We start from the raw sequence: 20,164 nt of genomic DNA on the forward strand, positions 1-20,164 counted from the left end.
TATATAAATATCTATATAATCATATAAATATAAATAATAATGTAATACAACACTGACAGACAGTAAAACTAAGCGACTAACATATGTAAGTCCTGTCCCGGAATCATGTGCACAAAACAGCATTTTAATTCGATTTTCAGTTATCTCCCTTTGAATTTGAGATACCGAGTTTCAACTGTATTCAATATACTAGTATCTAAAATGCATTTGAAACAATGCGTTTGCTATAGACCAACTTTGCTATGTGTGGCTTAATGCTTCTAGATTGTCTACCTTTATCTTTTAGTTTATGTACAGCCTTAAAATACCACAGAATTCTTGTAAAAGAATACTACTATCTTTTCAGCATAGGAAACACTAGAAGTAACGACAGCCTCAACAATGTTAAATAATGCTGACATTTCCTGACCAAAAATAAAAAAGAACCCCGATTATTTTGAAATACTTTTGAATGTTATTAATACTTTAGTTTATTTACATGTGTGTTCGAATGTTTTTGCGGGTATGCAGCTATTTCTTCGGTTTTGAGAGATATTTCACTCTGGGGTAGGTAAACGTAATAATAAAATTCACAGTCACCCTTAATTTTTATTATTAAAAACAAATAGATCAACAAACAGAAAAAAACAAAACACAATCGAACATTACCCGTTCGCTTTCACTAAAATATGTTACATTTAGATATTTACTTCAAATGCAGAAAATGCTCATCAGATATATCTACCTTTACTAGATATATGAATTAAATGTGTATGTAAGGCTACATTCATAGTTAAGTGTCATGCAGTAATAGTCGATTGTAAAAAAATACTTCCGGTTTTTCGCGGTAGTATACATTTACTGTGTGTCCAACTATATAGGTATACAGTATGTGCTATTTCCGTCCCCAATTCATAGTACTGTTAATACATATACACTTGTTACTGTTTGTAATATAAACTGTATGTAGTATTTTGTATTTGTTTCTGTTTTCAAACATAAAATTTGGAACTAGTAGAACTCGGTTTAATTTTAACATTACTATCCAGTTAACAAAGGTCAAATCATGTGATGACATTGTTATGTACATATGTGTATTCATTTCATTCGGCATCGAAGTATAGACTAGTATTAGATAAATGAATATCTAGGACAATTTCGTATTCAGTTTCTCCAGTTAGTGCTGTCTTCGGGTAAAATCTTAACTCACTGACGACATTTTTTCTCACATAGTAAAGCATATGTAGCGTGATAGTAAAGCATATAATAACAAAATAATATTACAAGCAAAATCAAGCTACACATAGAAAAAAAACAGTAAAGTAACGACACCAGAAAATGCACTTCTCTCTCGTATGTAGGCTGAGGTAACCGTCCTTTCCCGTACGAGCAAATATAAAGGCTGGTTCCTGTTGTCATACATGAAAATATTTATGAAAAATATCCATTATTTAAACACAGTCAAAAGTTGAGTTTCACACCGGTTTTGTCTTGTTTATTCATAGCGCCACTTTGTTTAGAAAAACGTTCCTCTCATCTGCCAAGATGCCATTTCACCATAATGACCCACGTGTGTGTTTCTGTTGTGTTTTATCGACACCATAGGTGTATTTGGTGGCAACAAAACCGAAGGATTTAGCCCCTCATCGTCGCCCCATAGACAAGGCGGGAGGGCGAGGTAACCTGTTTCATCAAACTTGTCGTGTGTAACGTTACCCTTTCCGTAAACAGGAACCTGCCGGCAAAGTAACTCCATCTCGTGCCCGGTATCGTTCCTGTACAGCTCCAATGAAATACAAGACGGTGCATGACAATGTCCTCCGGCGTATATCAGGCGAATGTTGCTCACATTCCATCTTAACGTGAGTGTGTGGATACACACACAATCGTCACCGTCTGGGCAATTTCCAGAACATGTGGTTCCTGGAGTAGGAGTCTTTTCCGGCCAATTTGGATAGCCTGGAATAGGTTTTCCTGGGAGTGCAAAGGCAGGTGGAACGTCATATTCGCCAGCCCATGCCTCAGTCTGGTAGTAGATACGTGGGAGATTGTAATGGGACACTTGATCGCCATTTACTTCGTATTCCTGAAACCAAAATCGAAATTTCATGTGATATCTCAAAAGTTCTGGCCTGACCGGCTGATCCGCATCAAGCATAATACGCTTGTGTTTGCAACATCGTAGACCACCAGCATACTGCTTTGAGTTGCATGTTGGATTATGTTGAGTCAGTAGTTCACCAGCGGGCGGTGGAAGGCAATTTTTTGTGAATGTATCACATGAAGTCCCATTTGTTTCGCACAGTGTGCCAACACCACCCATATCACAGACACAATTAGGTTCAGTTTTAGACATCAGAGCCAAAACACCAGTCGTTTTGTCCTGGTGATATGCAAACAGCTGAGTCGATCCAATAGCGGAAATCATGTTTATCTGGGATTGTGCTGTTACGTTGAATGTGTAATATTTCCCTGTTTTTCCTTTCAGGGGACGTGTCAACACTACTGTTCTTATTCCATCAGAAACTTTGCTGGACACTACTGTAACGTTATTTTCAAGTGCATCTCCAGGGCAGTGCTCAGCTTCACTTCCACATGTACCAATCTTACGTTCGTAAACACCCGTCGAATTCACGATAATTGTATACGGAGAGTCAGCCATGTGACTTGCGTTGAATCCGACTCCAAACCAAACGTTAGATGGACCAGAAATGGTGATCATTGCTGTTGTACTATTAAGGTCAACTTTGACAGTTGTTCCAATGCTAAAGTGTGCCGTTCCAGATCTCGTGCGAGAGGTAGAACATTGGGCAGAGCTCTGAAATCTGTTGTATGTAACTGTCCATGTACCGTCCGATGACGACTGCAGTGTGCATCCATGTGGAACTGCATCTGTAGGAGTAGATACCGTCACATTCTTACTTGCCTTTATTCCTAGCATTTCAACAGAGTTGAAACACGCAACAGCACTCAAGACTGTTGCAGAACTACAGGATGCCAGCGATACACATGCGTAATGATGAGTTACAATCTTTGTTTTTGCGTCCTTGCCATAAATTGATGGATCTCCACCATATCGAGAGTTACATGGGCACTCCAGTATTCCAGAGTAAGGGGATCCGCCTTTCGGCATTCCGAGTCCGTATCTCGCTTGTTTGGGTTCAGGTCCCGGTACTTTATGATCAGTACACTTGTTTATGTCTTTTGGAGTAACACCACAGTCACGGTTCCTTGTATCTATTTGCATTGGTGTAATATGCCACATATTTGGGGATTCAATCAGTTGTGCATATCCGGTCGGATATCCGTGGAAACTTTTTCGTGATTCACCACCATTCCCCTCACTAAACATTTGACTGGTTGGTATGTTTTTATTTATGCGTTGTCCAGCTGATGGTTTGTCTACAGCCATCCATTTCATTGGCGAACCATGAGCACTTACGTCATTGGGATCTGGGTTAGGTATGCGGACCATTTCGGAATGATCTCCGGTCATCCAAGCCATATAGTGGTGGTTATATGCCCAGTTAATCGGAACAGAGACATCAGCATCAGGGTTGATGCCGGGTTGACCTACCGGTGAGACCATCACCTGGTCTTGTTCGTAGCCCGTGATGGCCATGACCTTACCTGAAAAGAGATTTTTTTTCAGATAAGACAAGCTACTTTGCCTGTATAATCTACCATAACTGAAAAATGAAATATATTGTTTTATTGTTTTATAGTAGTATTTATTCTTTTATAACCATTATGTGAGTATGTGATTATTAGAGATTCACCTGGTGTTGACAAATTATGTTTCAACTCACAAGTGAAATACTTTTTAGCAGTATGCCAATTATGTGTTCTATTAATTGCCAAACGAGGGTTCTGGATATCTGATCTGAACTGTTTGTAGTAATTCGACGGCTTCTACACATCAAACAGAAAACAATGACCAATAAGATACCTGTCAAGTGGAAGTCTGACATCAGCGAAGATCACACTGACGTGTCATCATTGGGTGCACAAACAAGCTTGTTACTTGTATTGGTTACTGCAAAATCCTAAAACATTGAATATTAAACGAAGATTGTAACAAAAGTAATCAGATTTTGTACCTTTGAACCGTTCGATGATTTCTTTCGGAAGGAGGTTATTGCCTTGGTCTGTCCAAAAAACCTCGCCATAATGTGTGGCAATTTCTGGTGAGTATACATCAAAATATTCATGGCCTTTGCTTGCGTAGTCGTCATTAAATGGTACTGCCTGTTTTCTCCCACTTGCTACCAGATATTTACCATTCATGTTGCCACCGCTTGCGTGCCCTGTAGAAAAAGGGTGTTTTTGTAAGTATTAGCACGTGGCATACAATAAAACTTTGTCAGACAGTTTTCTGTAAGATCTAAACAATTACGTTGGGACGTTTTGAATTTCAAGCTTAAGTTTACTGCTAAAATGTAGTTTGGATAGACACGTCTTTAATCCATCAACATTATTTCTTACTGCATTTCTTTAATAATTGTTTTTGTTTAGTTCGGTTTAACGTCACATCGGCACAATTATAGGTCGACGGCGACTTTCAAGCTTTTGATAGTTGAGGATGACCACATCAGCTCTTTTATATTTGTTAAATGCACTTTTCATTTGTTGTTTTGATACATCTTTAATACTTATTCTAAGATCGCTAGACGTTTCACAGTGTGGGAGACAACAATTAAGCCAGGTTTGAAAATATCTTAATACCTTTGCTGTTGACGTACAGAGCAAATATGTGATCACATTTTGCTGATGCATTCTACTTTAAACTGAATTATGATAATCAGTTATCGATTAAAGAAATAATATATCCCGAGCAGATAGAATCAATGTGCTTTAATGTCAGTATGGGGCGGCTTTTCCTCTTTAAGAAGATATGTTATGTATACTTGCCTTGCTGAAACCATGATGACACCATTGACGCGAGTGTTGGAAAGAAATTTGGTGATCCTAAAATGAAAAAAGAATGTTTTAAAAATAAAAAGGCATACACACTTACATCATACCTAGAAATATAAACCCTTGTTTACATCATCCCTAGAAATCATTTTGTTTTGTTGCACTTTATACTTTCAGAGGATCTTCATATAATATTATATGAGCAGCACCATGAGAAAACCGACATAGTGTATTTGCGACCAGCATGGATCCAGACCAGCCTGCGCATCCGCGCAGTCTGGTCAGGATCCATGCTGTTCGCTAACGGTTTCTCTAATTGCAATAGGCTTTGAAAGCGAACATGTTGGTTTTCTCATGTGCAGCTCAATATTATATTTTTTAAGTATCAGATCAGAACAACAATCTTTAAGGGGCCGTTTCAACTTTCTATGACAAGCTGGAATATTTTCCCCGCACTTTGAATCAGTGTTGTCCTTTGTGATCATTGAGCTAATTCGCTTGTTATTTATGTAAAGTTCCGCTTTAGCTGGTGTTAGGGGGCGTGACGGGTGTTACACATCACGATTCGTTTTCTTCTACGAACAGACTCAATCCAATCAATCGGAGTCTGCTATTATTTTGCTTGATTCCATTCTGAGCTGCAAAGGAGCTTCTTACAGATTTTATAAAAGCTTGTATATCAAAATGTGAATAAGTGTGATCTGATGTATCCACATAATGTATACATCAATAATAGAGTCAAACTCGCTTTATACGAACTCATCCGGACCTGGGAAATGTGTTCGTATCAAACGAAATTCGTATTACTGAATGTATGACTCACCGGATAATTTTTCCGAATTTGGTCAGTATCACTGGTATCGTGGGTGAATAGATTCCGATATACAGAAGTAGTTAATAGTTTTAAATTGATTAAGTTAATATATTCGGATATTATTGAAATTACTCAACGAAAGTCATACTTAAACCCGTAAAACTGTATGAATTAAAATTTTGAAGTGTAGTCGATGTCCAGAGCGCCGAATTATATCCACTGCCAACATTATTTCTAATATGAATGTTGTATTATATAATCATCATTGAAAATACACCACTTCAGTCATTTTAGAAAAAAAGAAAAATGAATTGAAACATGAATTAAATGATAAAAATATACATAGTCAGGAATTCTAACACGATCCGTATTTTGCCTCATATAGACAAAGAAGAAATTTGGCGTGATAAAATCTCACGTTAGATCACGCTGGCGTACAAATGACGTAATTTGCACGTGTTATGACGTCAACGGCAGTTAAATGGCGTTCGATTAGTATTGCGCGTCAAATAATTCATCACACTTTTTTCATTTAGTTGAAATGATCGTGTTAGAATGGAAATAGATTTTATTTTTTCGAGATATAGTGGTGAATATATCACGCTTTGTCGTTCAGATGCTCTGTAATTAATCACTCAGGCCTTCGGCCTTCGTGATTAGATTACTGCGCATTTGAACTTCAAAGCGTGATATATTAACCGGTATATCACTCAAAAGTAAAATCTATTTCCTAAACACAAAGCTAAAAATGGAATACAGCATCCATATCTCCAACTTCGTATGTTACAACACATTTCTTTGGATGCAAAAGACCATTTGATACGGGCTTTTCATTTTATATTTCCAAGGCGATGATACTGATAAACATTTATAATCGAACTCTATTTGTGTTTGATTCTGACTCGTACACTGTGAGACTTATGTTTTGCTGGGAACAGAAACAAATGACGTAAGAAAAATGACTGTCAAATAGACCTTGACGTCACGCTTTTTATTGAATATACAGCAATTTAACTGGAAGAATGGCAATAAATTCCTTTTTTTTTCATGTATGTTATTTTCCCCTTATGCTTGATAATTTCCAATACAATGGCAAATGTTTTTCTATAAGTTGTTCAGGACCCTTAACGCAGACAGCCAAAGCACAAAAGCACTGAAATAACACATTGTTACTGCTTCTTCCAGAATCACAAGGCATTAAATTTGAACTTCCCGGCTTTATTTGAACTTTTTATAACATTTGGAAAATAATTAGCTAAGTTCTATCAAGTGCTTCACATGTTAGTCAACTTTCATGTGATTTTATACATTTTCTGCATACTTAAAAACCGGAAAAACGTTTTTGTTCCAATATTAATAAACAATTCATGATCATTTAAACAATTAATACGCTCTTGCAGCAATGTTAATAATATTAAAGGGACTAACCCGCACATTTTAGGCGAAAAATAAATCGCTAAATATCCATAAAATGTGAGTACTTTGAAAGTGGCTAGTGGTACAAACTTATTAACTTAGCAAGATATTATTAAAAATGTTGTACAAAGGTTTTGAAATGATGCAGAAAATTTACATTCTTCTTGCATATATACCAATATCTAACTTATATTTTCACTCACTTTATCATTTATCAGTGTTAACCAAACTTTGTTGAAATTAACACGTTGAAAAGCTTCACTCAAACTGTGGACGAGCAGCTTTAATAAATGGGAAACAACTAGCTACATAATACGGACAAATGCACCAATTTTCTAATTCAATAGCTAACAATGAAATAGAACAGCACCAACATCAATTAAATGCATCAGTTAAAACAAATAAATCAATAAATGAGATTAAAAAGTTCATTGTCCGAAAAACAATAAATACACCAAACTACACCAGTTTGATAAACAGAAAGCAAAAAACGAAGGAATGTATGCAAGGAAAATATCAAAGCATCTGAACAGAAATTAAAGTTGTTTTTTTTAGATATCAATTAATACAACACGAAAGGACACCAAAAACTTGAGGAGACAAATAGCGAAACGAACTATAATATAACATTGACAACCAGCCTTGACAATTACAAAACAAATAATTAAGAATATTGCCAATATGCACTGTCTCATCAGTCAAGCCTGCCATAACGGCAGAGTCAATCTGCAAGGGGTTCGACGGTTACGGAAGATAGACCTTGAGTTAACAACATTAGTAACACCATACACGTCCACTAGCACCGACTATCGTAAAGCTCTTGTGTTCTTATATTGAATGGACTGCAGGATCCCAAAGCACCAGAAGTATTAAAAACTCCGAGTCCAAATACAGAGTAACTTTTTAAAAGCCGCTATAAATCTCTTTTCAGATTCAGTTTGAATGAGTTTGTTCAGGAGAGGTGATTAAATTTGCAACAACCCTTACGCCCCTAGCCCCCACCCCACCCCCGCCCAGAGCCAGCTGAAGTGGAACATACGGCTGAGAAAATGCAATTCATTTTAGTATTATTGACCGTTGCAACGAAATATATAATACCAGCTGTGATATATGCTTTATATCGCTAGTGTACGGTATGTAGTACACTTTTCCTTTCCTTAAAATGAGTCACCAATTTATGAATCACCAATTTAATAAAACGCAATTTGTCCAGATAAGACCAGTCGGTCTAAAGTATAAACTTCACTGCATATGAAAAATCACTAAAACATTCAGTTAAGAGAATCAATGAAAAAAATCAATACTGGCTTTCACATTTTGAATTTGGGACTGAAAAGTTTTAACAACATTTTAGGAAAAACTTTTAAAATTGGATGGAAGTTATTTATAAAAATAAAAGGTAAGGGTTGATTTCCTGGAAGCACAGAGCACCCCAAGCACAGCCAGAGAGCCATGCATCGCACAGCAGGTGCGCAATAAAAGGAAACTGTAACGGAAAAAAAATAGCAGACGAATAGAATTATATGGGTCTACAGTCAAACCTCTGTTCCTCCGAATAAAGTCCACTACTATAAAAACTTCTTATAACGGCCATTATTTTCTCTTCCCATGTAATCGTAAATATTTTAAATTTATCTCTGTTAAGGGACCACTTGACAAAAAATGACCACTCATTTCCCAGCTGTGGCCAGACAGACTTGAATATAAGTGTATTCAATATGAGTTTTATTATATCATACACAGCTGTTCAGAAAGCATGAATAATTCAGCTCAGTTCTTTGTAACGAGACATATACATGCATATCATAATCTTTCAAGATATTTTCACTAGTTTGATTTATTCAAACGCTCATTTGCATTTTCATGCATTCAAAGATATACTTTAGGATGAGAGTTTAAACTAAGTTAGATTTGATAGCAAAATTATCCAGACACAAAACAGAAAACATACAATTGAACAGAATTCAATTCTTGATTATTAAATAGTGTTTAAATCATTCATCAGTCTCAAAATTGTCAAAGCATCTTTACACACAGTCACAAATACCCACGGCCCGTATGCATTGTCATACCCTATATAGCTCCCTTCGGATATAGCTCCCCTGACAGCTATATTCGGAACACGTTTTCGTATACAGTTCCTTCATATAGAGGAGCTGTATACGAACGCAAGCACGTGCGAATCAAAATATGATTCCCTATACATTAAGATGCTATATATGTAAAAGTAATACAAAACATGAGTATGTGTCAGTGTACTATTTGGACATATGCTGTTACCCTCCCCTCTCTCGGAGGAAGCATACAGATTTTCTCCGTCCGTGCGTACGAAAGAGCAGGTACACACGTCTCGAAAATGGGTACCCACCAAACTTTACAGAAAAGATAAATGGCTATTGAAGTTAGGCACCTGGGTATTGATTTTTGTAACTGGACTAGCAGTCATGGCCATTTATTAGTCCCCTACTGGTTGAAAACCAGTTTCGGGGACTATAGGAATGCGCTTTTCGTCGTCCGTACGTCTTTCGTCCGTCCAGCTCACTTTGCTACTTGGTGGCTATAGGAACAATAGGTACTGTACTTTTTCTTGATTCATTCTTCGTAGCTTATGTAGCTATTTTCTTACGTGGCTAAAAGAACAATAGAGAGAACAAGAGTAGCCATAGTATCCTATGTAGGACGTCCGTCGCAATTTCGTGTCCGGTCCATAACTCTGTCATCCATTAAGGGATTTTAATATTACTTGGCACAAATGTTCCCCATGATGAGACGACATGTCAGGCGCAAAATCCGGACCCCTAGCTTAAAGGTCAAGGTCACAATTGGAGGTCAAAGGTCAACAGGGCCTTTTTCCTGTCCGGTCCATAACTCTGCCATCCATGAAGGGATTTTAATATTACTTGGCAAAAATGTACCTCATAATAAGACGATGTGTCATGCACAATATTCAGACCCCTATCTCAAAGGTCAAGGTCACACTTGGTAGTCAAATGTTAACATGGCATGAACAGGGTCTGTTTCGTGTCCGGTCCATAACTCTGCCATCCATGAAGGTATTTTAAAATTACTTGGCACAAATGTTCCCCATGATGAGACGACGTGTCAAGCGCAAAACCCGGACCCCTAGCTCAAAGGTCAAGGTCACAATTGGAGGTCAAAGGTCAATAAGGTTTTTTTCCTGTCCGATCCAGAACTCTGTCATCCATCAAGGGATTTTAATATTACTTGGCATAAATATTCCCCATGATGAGACGACATGTCATGCACAACACCCAGAACTCTAGCTTAAAGGTCAAGGTCACACTTGGAGATCAAAGGTCAATGGGACATTTTTCCTGTCCGGTGTATAACTTTGTCATGCAAAACAGGATTTGAATATTACTTGGCACAAATGTTCACCACTATAAGACGAAGTGTCATGCGCAAGAACCTGGTCCCTAGGTCGAAGGTCAAGGTCTCACATAGAGGCCAAAGGTCAGATACAAGAATGACTTTGTCTGGAACACTTCTTCATGCATAGGGATTTTGATGTAACTTAGCATAAATGTTCATTACCATGAGACGGATTGTTATGCGCAAGAACCAGGTCCCTAGGTCTAAGGTCAAGGTCACACTTAGAGGTCAAATGCCAAATTCAAGAATGACTTTGTCCGGAGCAATTCTTCTTTATGCATGGAGGGATTTTGATGTAACTTGGCAGAAATGTTCACCACCATGAGGCACTCTTGTTTTTAGAATTATGTCCCTTTGTTATTACTATAAATAGCTTATATTGTAACTTATTTATTACAGGCCGTAGGGAAAAGTTGAGACCAGTTTTCTGTTACATCCAATTTTTAGGTGTATTTTGTCCTATCTCTACCTGGTAAAGAGTTTTGTGTGGACTTATATAGAATTTTTTTTACTATAAATAACTTATATGATACCTTTTTGATAATCAGCCAAAAAAATGCTATATGAAACAACTTTAGGTTTTTATATATACAAATTTTAATCCAAGTGTTTTGTTATAACATATTGTATATATAGTACAATATTGTTTATACATTATTGACAGATATCAGTTCATTATGTTATACTGCAGTAGAGAAAATTAGGGGCCTTCCAGTAGGGGACTTTGTATTGCATGGCAATAATTCATTCAATTGTTTAGTCCAGATACATACTTGATCACACTGTGACAAATATTCCGACTTATGTGAAAGAGTCACCAAATTTGAAACAAACGTTTATTTATGGTGTAAGTGACGATTTTATTTCTGTATCGGACCAATAACTGTAGAATTATAGCCCTAGACGAAATAAAATGAGCCGTGCCATGAGAAAACCAACATAGTGGCTTTGCGACCAGCATGGATCCAGACCAGCCTGCGCATCCGCGCAGTCTGGTCAGGATCCATGCTGTTCGCTAACAGTTTCTCCAATTCCAATAGGCTTTAAAAGCAAACAGCATGGAGCCTGACCAGACTGCGCGGATGCGCAGGCTGGTCTGGATCCATGCTGGTCGCACACCCACTATGTTAGTTTTCTCATGGCATGGCTCAAATAATTGTCACAAAGTCGTAAAACTGTACAGAAGTTTGGAATGGCAAAGAGTGATTGAGCTACGACCCTTACATTAGATTTTAGACACAATGACACAAACTGGTCGTTAAAAACTATACAGTCACCAGATTTATTTAACATAAATTGCTTGTAGTCTCAAAGCAGAATTTGTTCTGTGGCAAAGTTGGGGCATCCGTATCGTATCGACAAAATTCTAGTTTTGTATGCGTGGAAGCTCCTACAGAAACAAGGTTGTGTGTTTGCACAGGAATAACGCGGTTACTTTCTTTGAAAGAACACGCGATATTGCATTTACGATGACGCGATATTTCAATGATAACTTAAATTGTCTAAATTGTCATTCTCTGTAAATGTGAAAAATATGTCTTACAGACAATGTCGCGACACAATGAGCATGACACCCAGGTTAGACATTCAAATGCGTGTAGCCGAGCTCTGCATTCTCTCTCGGCATGCATTTGTTACTATGAAAGATTAAATGTCGATTGCCGAGTTAGATATCACAGCTCTGTATTCTTTTTTTGTTTTGCTAAATATATTTCGAATGTCGATGGCCGAGAGTGGCATTGAAGCTCGGCATTCGTTTTGTTTTTCGTCCTATATGTGGGAATGCCGATAGCCGAGAGTGGCACTGAAGCTCGGCATTTTTTCCCTCTATATGTGGGAATGCCGATGGCCGAGCGTGGCATTGCAGCTCGGCATTCGTTTTTCACTCTATATGTGGGAATGCCGATAGCCAATCCTAGAGTCAACTTCACAAATATTACTGAACGTAGAATGCAGATATTCCAACTCACTTTATTGAAATTAATCTCAGCATCTTAAATAAATGGGCAACTACGTGGTTGCATAATGATACCGGGAAGCTATATACGGAACGGAGCTACAGGTTTTATGTGTATGGCTCCAATTTAAGCAAGGGAGCTATATACGGAGAATATAACTCCGCAGGAGCTATATTCGAAAACGTGCCCCGAATACAGCTCCCAGAGGAGCTGTATCCGAAGGGAGCTATATAGGGTGTCACAATGTATCAAGATTTAAGGTCCGAAACGTAGACTTACACCATAAAATACCAAATTTTCCATTTATCAGAGAAAATAATGAATATTCGTTCTGTAGCTACAGACAGTTCCGCAATATTCGAAATACTAGAACTGTGGCACGTCGGCTACAAATTTATGCAAATTCAGTTATACCTTCATCTGTCAATCTTTGGAATAACCTTGATCAGCAGATACGCACGCAACTCCGATTCTTTATCAATCTTCAAGCATAAGTTAAAAGAAAAATTCAAACCACATTTAGTACCTTCTTTTTTTCATTTCCGGAGAGAGATTTACACAGATTCATCACGCACGAATACGAAATAAATGCAGCAATCTTAATGCAGACTTATTCACAAACCACTAACGAGATAATTCAGTCTGTGAATGCAGTTATATTAATGAAGATGCAGAACATTATTTTTTAAATGTCCAAATTTGGCGTGTCAACGTCGACAATTGTTTTGTTAACACGCGACAGTATCATCCCATAAGTACCAGAAAATTACTTTTTGGCTGGGATAATTTATCTGATGAAGTCAACGCTATAATTTTTCGTCAATTACACAACTATATAAAGCAAACGAGACGATTTAACAATGACTAATACTTAAGTCATAAGAGTAATTTACAAGAGTTAAGGGGATAACAAGGAAATATATTGTATATATATTGTTGCATCGGGGGCGTGGGGAGCGAACAGAGCATACATTTCTTTTTCCTTTTTTTTCCTCTTTTTTAAATTAAATTTGATATTTCATTTCAAAGCTTATCTTTGTTGTTTTTTCTTCTTCTTCTTTTTTCCAAAAGTAAATATGAAAAATTGCATGTAAAACATTTACTTAGTATGTATTTATATTAAACACAACTCTGATCAGTTTGTTACATTACTTATCTCAGGGGAGGGCCGTCATTAATGTTGGTAAAACTTGTGGCCCAACCCATTTGCTTTTTACCTAAATCGTCTTCATCATATGTTTGTTTGTTTTAATGTGTTATAAATATGTATGTACTATGTACTGCATGTTCTTGATTAGCAATAAAATATGATTAAATCAAAATCTGAATTAAAACAAAAACATGACAGTTTGAATATTCGTAATTTAAACGTTCATGAATATGAACACTGGTTATTTATTCTGCGTGTGTTCGGTTTAACGTCTTTTTCAGCAAGTTTTCAGTCATATAAACGACGGTGTCTACTTGTAGCAGTGAACACAATGCCCAACTTTATAGTGTTGCCTCACTGGAATATCACGCCGTAGACACGTGGCATGATACCCCACCCAGTCACATTATACTGACACCGGGCTGACCAGTCCTAGCAATATCCTCTTAATGCTGAGCGCAAAGCGAGGAAGCTACTAGTACTATTTTTTACGTCTTTAGTATGACGCGGCCGGGGATTTAACCCACGACCTCCCGCACTCAAAGCGGACGCTCTACCACTAGGCTACCGAGGCGGTGGTTATTTATTCTGATTACAAATTCAATTTCAGTAGCAAGTAGTAGCAGTAGATCTAAGCCAAACGGATAGATTTTTTTTTTAACAACGGGCAAAGTTCATTTGGTAGAGTTCGTGACAATAATGCAATATCTAATACAGTTATAAAAAAAATCGGTAAAATGAACTTTCGAATTTTTGATGTATTGATATGGATTGATGCAAAATCTTAATTGCAACGTCAGTTTTATACACTAACTGTTTGATGAATGCAATTTTAACATTTATGCTATGTATTTTAAGGGGCATCACTAATGGCTCTCCGTAGAAGCCGAATGTAGTAAAAGTATAGAGTCTATATACAGCTTAAAACAAAGTATCTTTAATATGAAAGACTTACCGCATTTTATTACCAATATCACAGTCACCAAGACAAGACAAACTGTGGAAATGATAAATGCATACTTGAACGCCCCTGAAATATAAATATACGGATAAATTATAATGAAATTTGTTATTTCCTTTGTTTCTAAATTCTCTAGATCAGGAAGGTCTAATACGGGGAGTAGAAACTCCGTATAAATCAGTACATTTATCTGTATTATGCTGTCGTCCATACCTGTAAATATCGACCAGTCGTTAGCGATCGATATTTTGTTTTCGCCACTATCGATTAGCGTGTAATTAGCATAATACCTCATGTTAATCATGGAGCTATATACACTTTTTGTTCAAAGGATTTACCATTCACATGTTAAGTGGCGATAATTAGATGATCAGAGATGAATCTAAAGGGATTCTGAAGGAAAAACAGCATGTCACTGCATGTGGTGATATGCTTAATTATTATGAATTAACTCGAGCTCACTTCCCTGAAAACATATTTTACCACTTAACTTCAAACCTGTATTAAAGGACCGATTTTTGTTAAATTTGAATAAATAAAATGGAAAAACAGAAAGCTGACACTTTTCTTAATCTTGTAGAGCCATAATTATAATAATTGATTATAATGTCAGATTTCTAAATACAGAAACAAACATTCTTCTTGGACGCAGAGAATGTTTCAAATGAAATTGTTGTATAAACTCAAAAAAATAATTCAATCGTAAAACTGATGTGTGAAAGAAAAATACAATGTATTTGAATTGAAATAACAATGATTTTTTTTTTTTAAAAAAAAAAAAGGTCGACAACGAAGTTACATTTAGTATTCCAAACTTTTAGATAAAACTGCAGAAAATCATCTAGGTTTAACACGCATTTAAATGGTGAAGAACAAAGCAATATCAAAAACAAATATTTTCAGGCAACAGTTTACAGTTTCGACTTGCTATTTTCAGAGCCTCCTCTGGGTTTTTCGTACTTGTCGCCAACCTTTTCGCCAATTTGAAAAAGTTGGAGCCACTTTAGAGCCATTTTTGAGCCAAAGTTCTGAGCCACTTTTATTTCTTTTAGTTGGCTGTCATAGTGTGCATAGAGAAATAAAATATTGTAAATAATTTCATTAGGAATAATAACAACTTTTGAAGGTGTATTAGTTTATTGTAGAAGTAAATTCAATTTGTAGTTGGATAAAAAATGACACAAATCATTCTCTAATTCAAGAATCATATCTATCCATGCCAGAATTACCAATATTTCAGGACTCATTTATTTTCGGAAAGGAAAATTCAGATTTTTTTCTATTCTAAAAGGTCGAGTTGAACACTCTTCTAATGATTTTTAAGAAGCCACGGTAGCAAGTGATATATTCCAGTTTCTGAACATTTCAATTTCAAAGAAATTAACCAGGTCCAGGATGCAAATTGAGGCCGATGTGTTTTAATTTTCGGATCCATCGTTAAAATCTTTTATGAAAACTGAGGAATCAAAAATTATCTTGCAAAAAAGTAACAAATTAAATGTATCTTTCGTACTTGTTTAAAATTCGTCAGTCATACAACTGCATGCCACAAACATGACAATCTTTTTTTTGTAAAAAATCGCAACACATAAAGTACACCGTAATCGGCGTTAATTTTGGTGAATTCTCGGCAGAGGTCAAACATACAAGCTGGCAGATGTTTTGATTCCTGATTAATCTTCAATTCACACATTATTACGCAATTATCTTCTCAAAGTGTCAACCAACTTCAATAGTCGAATTGTCAAATACACCGCCTAGACTGGTTATCGATTTTATTCACTACCAGCGTCTAGGTAAACACGTGTATCGGGAACCAATTCTTGGGCCGCTTATATCACTACGGAAAAAACAAATGCCGAGGAAAAAAACTATGCGCCACTTATTTTCGCCAGTTCGCAAAATTTAGCGCCAAATTCTTAAAATTATCGCAAATGGCGACATTGGCGATCGGCAGCGGAGGCCCTGTATTTTCATTAAAATATGTCCTAATTTTATTGTTCTAAATACTCTGAATCAACAAGGCAAATATCATGTAAAAAACGGCATCTTTTTCTCTGGGTAAGGCAAGCCTAGATTTAGCCATTTTCACAGGGCGAAATGTAACATTAATGTAGATATTTCCATTTAAAAACAGATGCAGGCAATAATTTCATGACAGAACTTTTGTTTTCAACAAAAAATTCAACAAATGCTTTCCCAGATTTTCACTGAAAGGACGAGTTAAACTGTAAGGCGTAAGTGTGAGAATAATAGCAGAATAACCTACGGCATACGCTTCGATTGGACGACAGCATAATCTAAGGTAAATGCCGGTTTCCAGTCCCCGTATCAGTTGTTCCAGTCTAGATAAAGCATTTTTTTTTCTTTATCAAGACTAATTGAAAGAATTTAGCAGATGTCCTATTTTTTGCCTTAAATTATCGGCCATTTCAGTCATACATACTTCTCTGACTTAAATTTTTGTGTAGGTATCGGACGAACGTTTTGGTAACTACAGTGAAATATGTATCAAGTTAGCTGACACAAAAAATAAATATGGCTTTGTGCTTTGATGTTTTGCAACTTGTAAAGAGACGATCAAAACTCTTACAGTAAAAGTCTACCGGCAAATGGTAGATCAAACGCGTATTTTGCATAAAGATAGGCTTCCACCAAGCAGGGTACTAATTTATTACAAGAGATCACAGAGTGATCTTGGCGCCCACCAATGTGTCATTTTTGTGTGTTCCAAATTTCAACACTTACTGACTAGCTCAAGGTCAAATTTCATTTCCGTACACAACACTGTGCATGTGGTCTAAATTCGAAAGCTGTAACTTGAGAAATGTGAAAGTAGGTCACTAGATCAATTTCAAGGACAAAGTTCTTTGTATACAAAACTATGCATGTGCATCAATTTTGAAGACTGTAGTTCGAGAAATTTGAAAGTAGGTCACTAGGTCAATCTTAAGGTCAAAGTTTATTTCGGTACACAAAACTATTCAAGTGGTCCAAATTTGAAGGCTGTAGCTTGAGAAATGAGAAAGTAGGTCACTAGGTCAAAATCAAGGTCAAATTTCACTTCACAACACAAATCTATGCATGTGGTCCAAATTTGAAGCCTGTTCCTTCAAAAATGTGAACGTAGGTCACTAGGTCAATATCAAGGTCAAAGTTTGTTTCGGTACACAATCCTATTCATGTGGTCTAAATTTGAAGCCTATAGCTACAGAAATCTGAAAGTAGGTCACTAGGTCAATCTTAAGGTCAAAGTTCATTTCGGTACACAAAACTATGCAAGTGGTCCATATTTGAAGGCTGTAGCTTGAGAAATGTGAAAGTAGGTCACTAGGTCAAAATCAAGGTCAAATTTTATTTCGGAATACATAACTATGCATGTGGTCCAAATTTGAAGCCTGTACCTTCAAAAATGTGAAAGTAGGTCACTAGGTCAATGTAAAGGTCAAAGTTTGTTTCGGAACACAAAACCATGCATGTGGTCCAAATTTGAAGGCTGTAGCTTGAGAAATGTGAAAGTAGGTCTCTAGGTCAAAATCAAGGTCAAATTTTATTTCGGGAATACAGAACTATGCATGTGGTCCAAATTTGAAGCCTGTATCTTCAAAAATGTGAAAGTAGGTCACTAGGTCGATGTAAAGGTCAAAGTTTGTTTCGGTACAATTACCATGCAGGTGGTCCAAATTTGAAGGCTGTAGCTTGAGAAATGTGAAAGTAGGTCACTGGGTCAAAATCAAGGTCAAATTTCATTTCGGAACACGAAATTACGCATGTGGTCCAAATTTGAAGCATGTACCTTCAAAAATGTGAAAGTAGGTCACTAGGTCAATGTCAAGGTCAAAGTTTATTTCAGTGCACAAAACTATGCATGTGTTCCAAATTTGAAGGTTGTAGCTACAGAAATGTGAATGTAGGTCACTAGGTCAAAATCAAGGTCAACTCATGTCAAGGTTCATCTTGCCACTCAAAACCATACATGTGGTCCAAATCTGAATGATGTAGGTTATTGACTAGAAGTTTTTATAAGCTTTTCCCTATATAAGTCTATATGAACCATGTGACCCCCAGGGCGGGGCTATATTTGACCCTAGGGGGATAATTTTAACAAACTTGGTAGAGAACCACTAGACGATGCTACATTACAAATATCAAAGCCCTAGGCTTTGTGGTTTGGACAAGAAGATTTTCAAAGTTTTTCCCTATATAAGTCTATGTAAACCATGTGACCCCCGGGGCGGGGCCATATTTGACCCTAGGGGGACAATTCGAACAATCTTAGATGAAGACCACTAGATGATGTCACATACAAAATATCAAAGCCCTAGGCCCTGTGGTTTTGGACATGAGGTTTTTCAAAGTTTTTCCCTATATAAGTCTATATAAACCATGTGACCCCCGGGGCGGGGCCATATTACACCCCAGGGAAATAATTTGAATCATACTGGTAGAAGACCACTAGATGATGCTTCATACCAAATATCAAAGCCCTAGGCTCTGTGGTTTGGGGCAAGAAGATTTTCAAAGTTTTTCCCTATATAAATCTATGTAAATTATAGAAATAAACAAAGGGCCATAACTTACTAAAAATTTGTTGAACCAGTCTGATTTTCAGGGGGACACAACTAGGGTACCAATACATCATTCTGACAAAGTTTGGTCAAAATCCCCCTAGTAGTTTCTGAGGAGATGCGATAACGAGAAATTGTTAACGGAAGGACGGACGGAATGACGGACGGACGGACGGACGGAAGGACGACGGACCACGGACGCAGAGTGATTTGAATAGCCCACCATCTGATGATGGTGGGCTAAAAATAGTACCATATAGCCAGTTCTATCTGAATCGGTTTATTGTCAAAGCAACACCAATCTCGCACATCCAAAGTTAAACAGTCTTTTAGGCTCCCAGGTTTTCAAGTATTTTAAAGCAGTAAGATATTTTTAAAAGCATGAGAATTAAAACATATAAAAAAACGTGTGCATATTTCATATATATGGATCAATTTAGGCATTACTTCCGTGAAAAGTATTTAGTATATCGGATAAACTATAAGTTAAACTAGTTGATATATATATTGCTATAATAAGCTCGTATTTAATAGATGTCACTGCGGTACTAAATAATTAATTTCGTTTTTGTATGAAAGTCTTCATCGCCTTTTGAAATATAATGCCGTGCTTTTAAAGCAGATATCTGATAATGAACGTTTCCATTCTACCGTTATGACAACCTTTACAAAATATTGATTGTCAATGAATGGTGTCTCTAAATATTATTTCGTTGATAATTGGAGAGTCAATGGTCTTTAAGTATTATGACAGTTTTATAAGATTCTTGCTTCTCATTTCACTATTTATCTAACGTTCTTTTACTGGTTGTAGGTACAGATAAGAATATCCGGCTCGGGTGCATATGTCTAGGTGGAAACGAGGCTTTGTGGGATTACCACATAAATGGTTTCCCGTGATCTAGATATTCCAATCTGCGCATACAGCCAGTGGAATATTGTTTTCTTGCATAACATGTATAAGAAATAACAGTAAAACAAGAGGGCCATGAAGGCCCTGTATCGCTC

At 36.8% G+C, this 20,164-nt stretch overlaps 1 protein-coding gene across 1 annotated transcript in view; it reads right to left on the minus strand.

Moving 5' to 3' along the window:
- Positions 1–575: 575 nt before the first annotated feature.
- Positions 576–20,164, minus strand: part of LOC123539579 (uncharacterized) — a 32,378-nt gene continuing 12,789 nt past the window's right edge. The window contains exons 2-5 of the mRNA XM_045324224.2: positions 14,583–14,657; positions 4,891–4,947; positions 4,080–4,286; positions 576–3,609 (exon numbers count right to left, since the gene is read on the minus strand). Coding sequence (XP_045180159.2) covers positions 1,496–3,609; positions 4,080–4,286; positions 4,891–4,947; positions 14,583–14,657 — 2,453 coding nt within the window. The 3' untranslated portion in view covers positions 576–1,495. The remainder of the gene's footprint in view (positions 3,610–4,079; positions 4,287–4,890; positions 4,948–14,582; positions 14,658–20,164) is intronic.

The sequence above is a fragment of the Mercenaria mercenaria genome, chromosome 16 (genome assembly GCF_021730395.1).
Source record: "Mercenaria mercenaria strain notata chromosome 16, MADL_Memer_1, whole genome shotgun sequence".
Classification (NCBI taxonomy): Eukaryota; Metazoa; Mollusca; class Bivalvia; order Venerida; family Veneridae; genus Mercenaria; species Mercenaria mercenaria.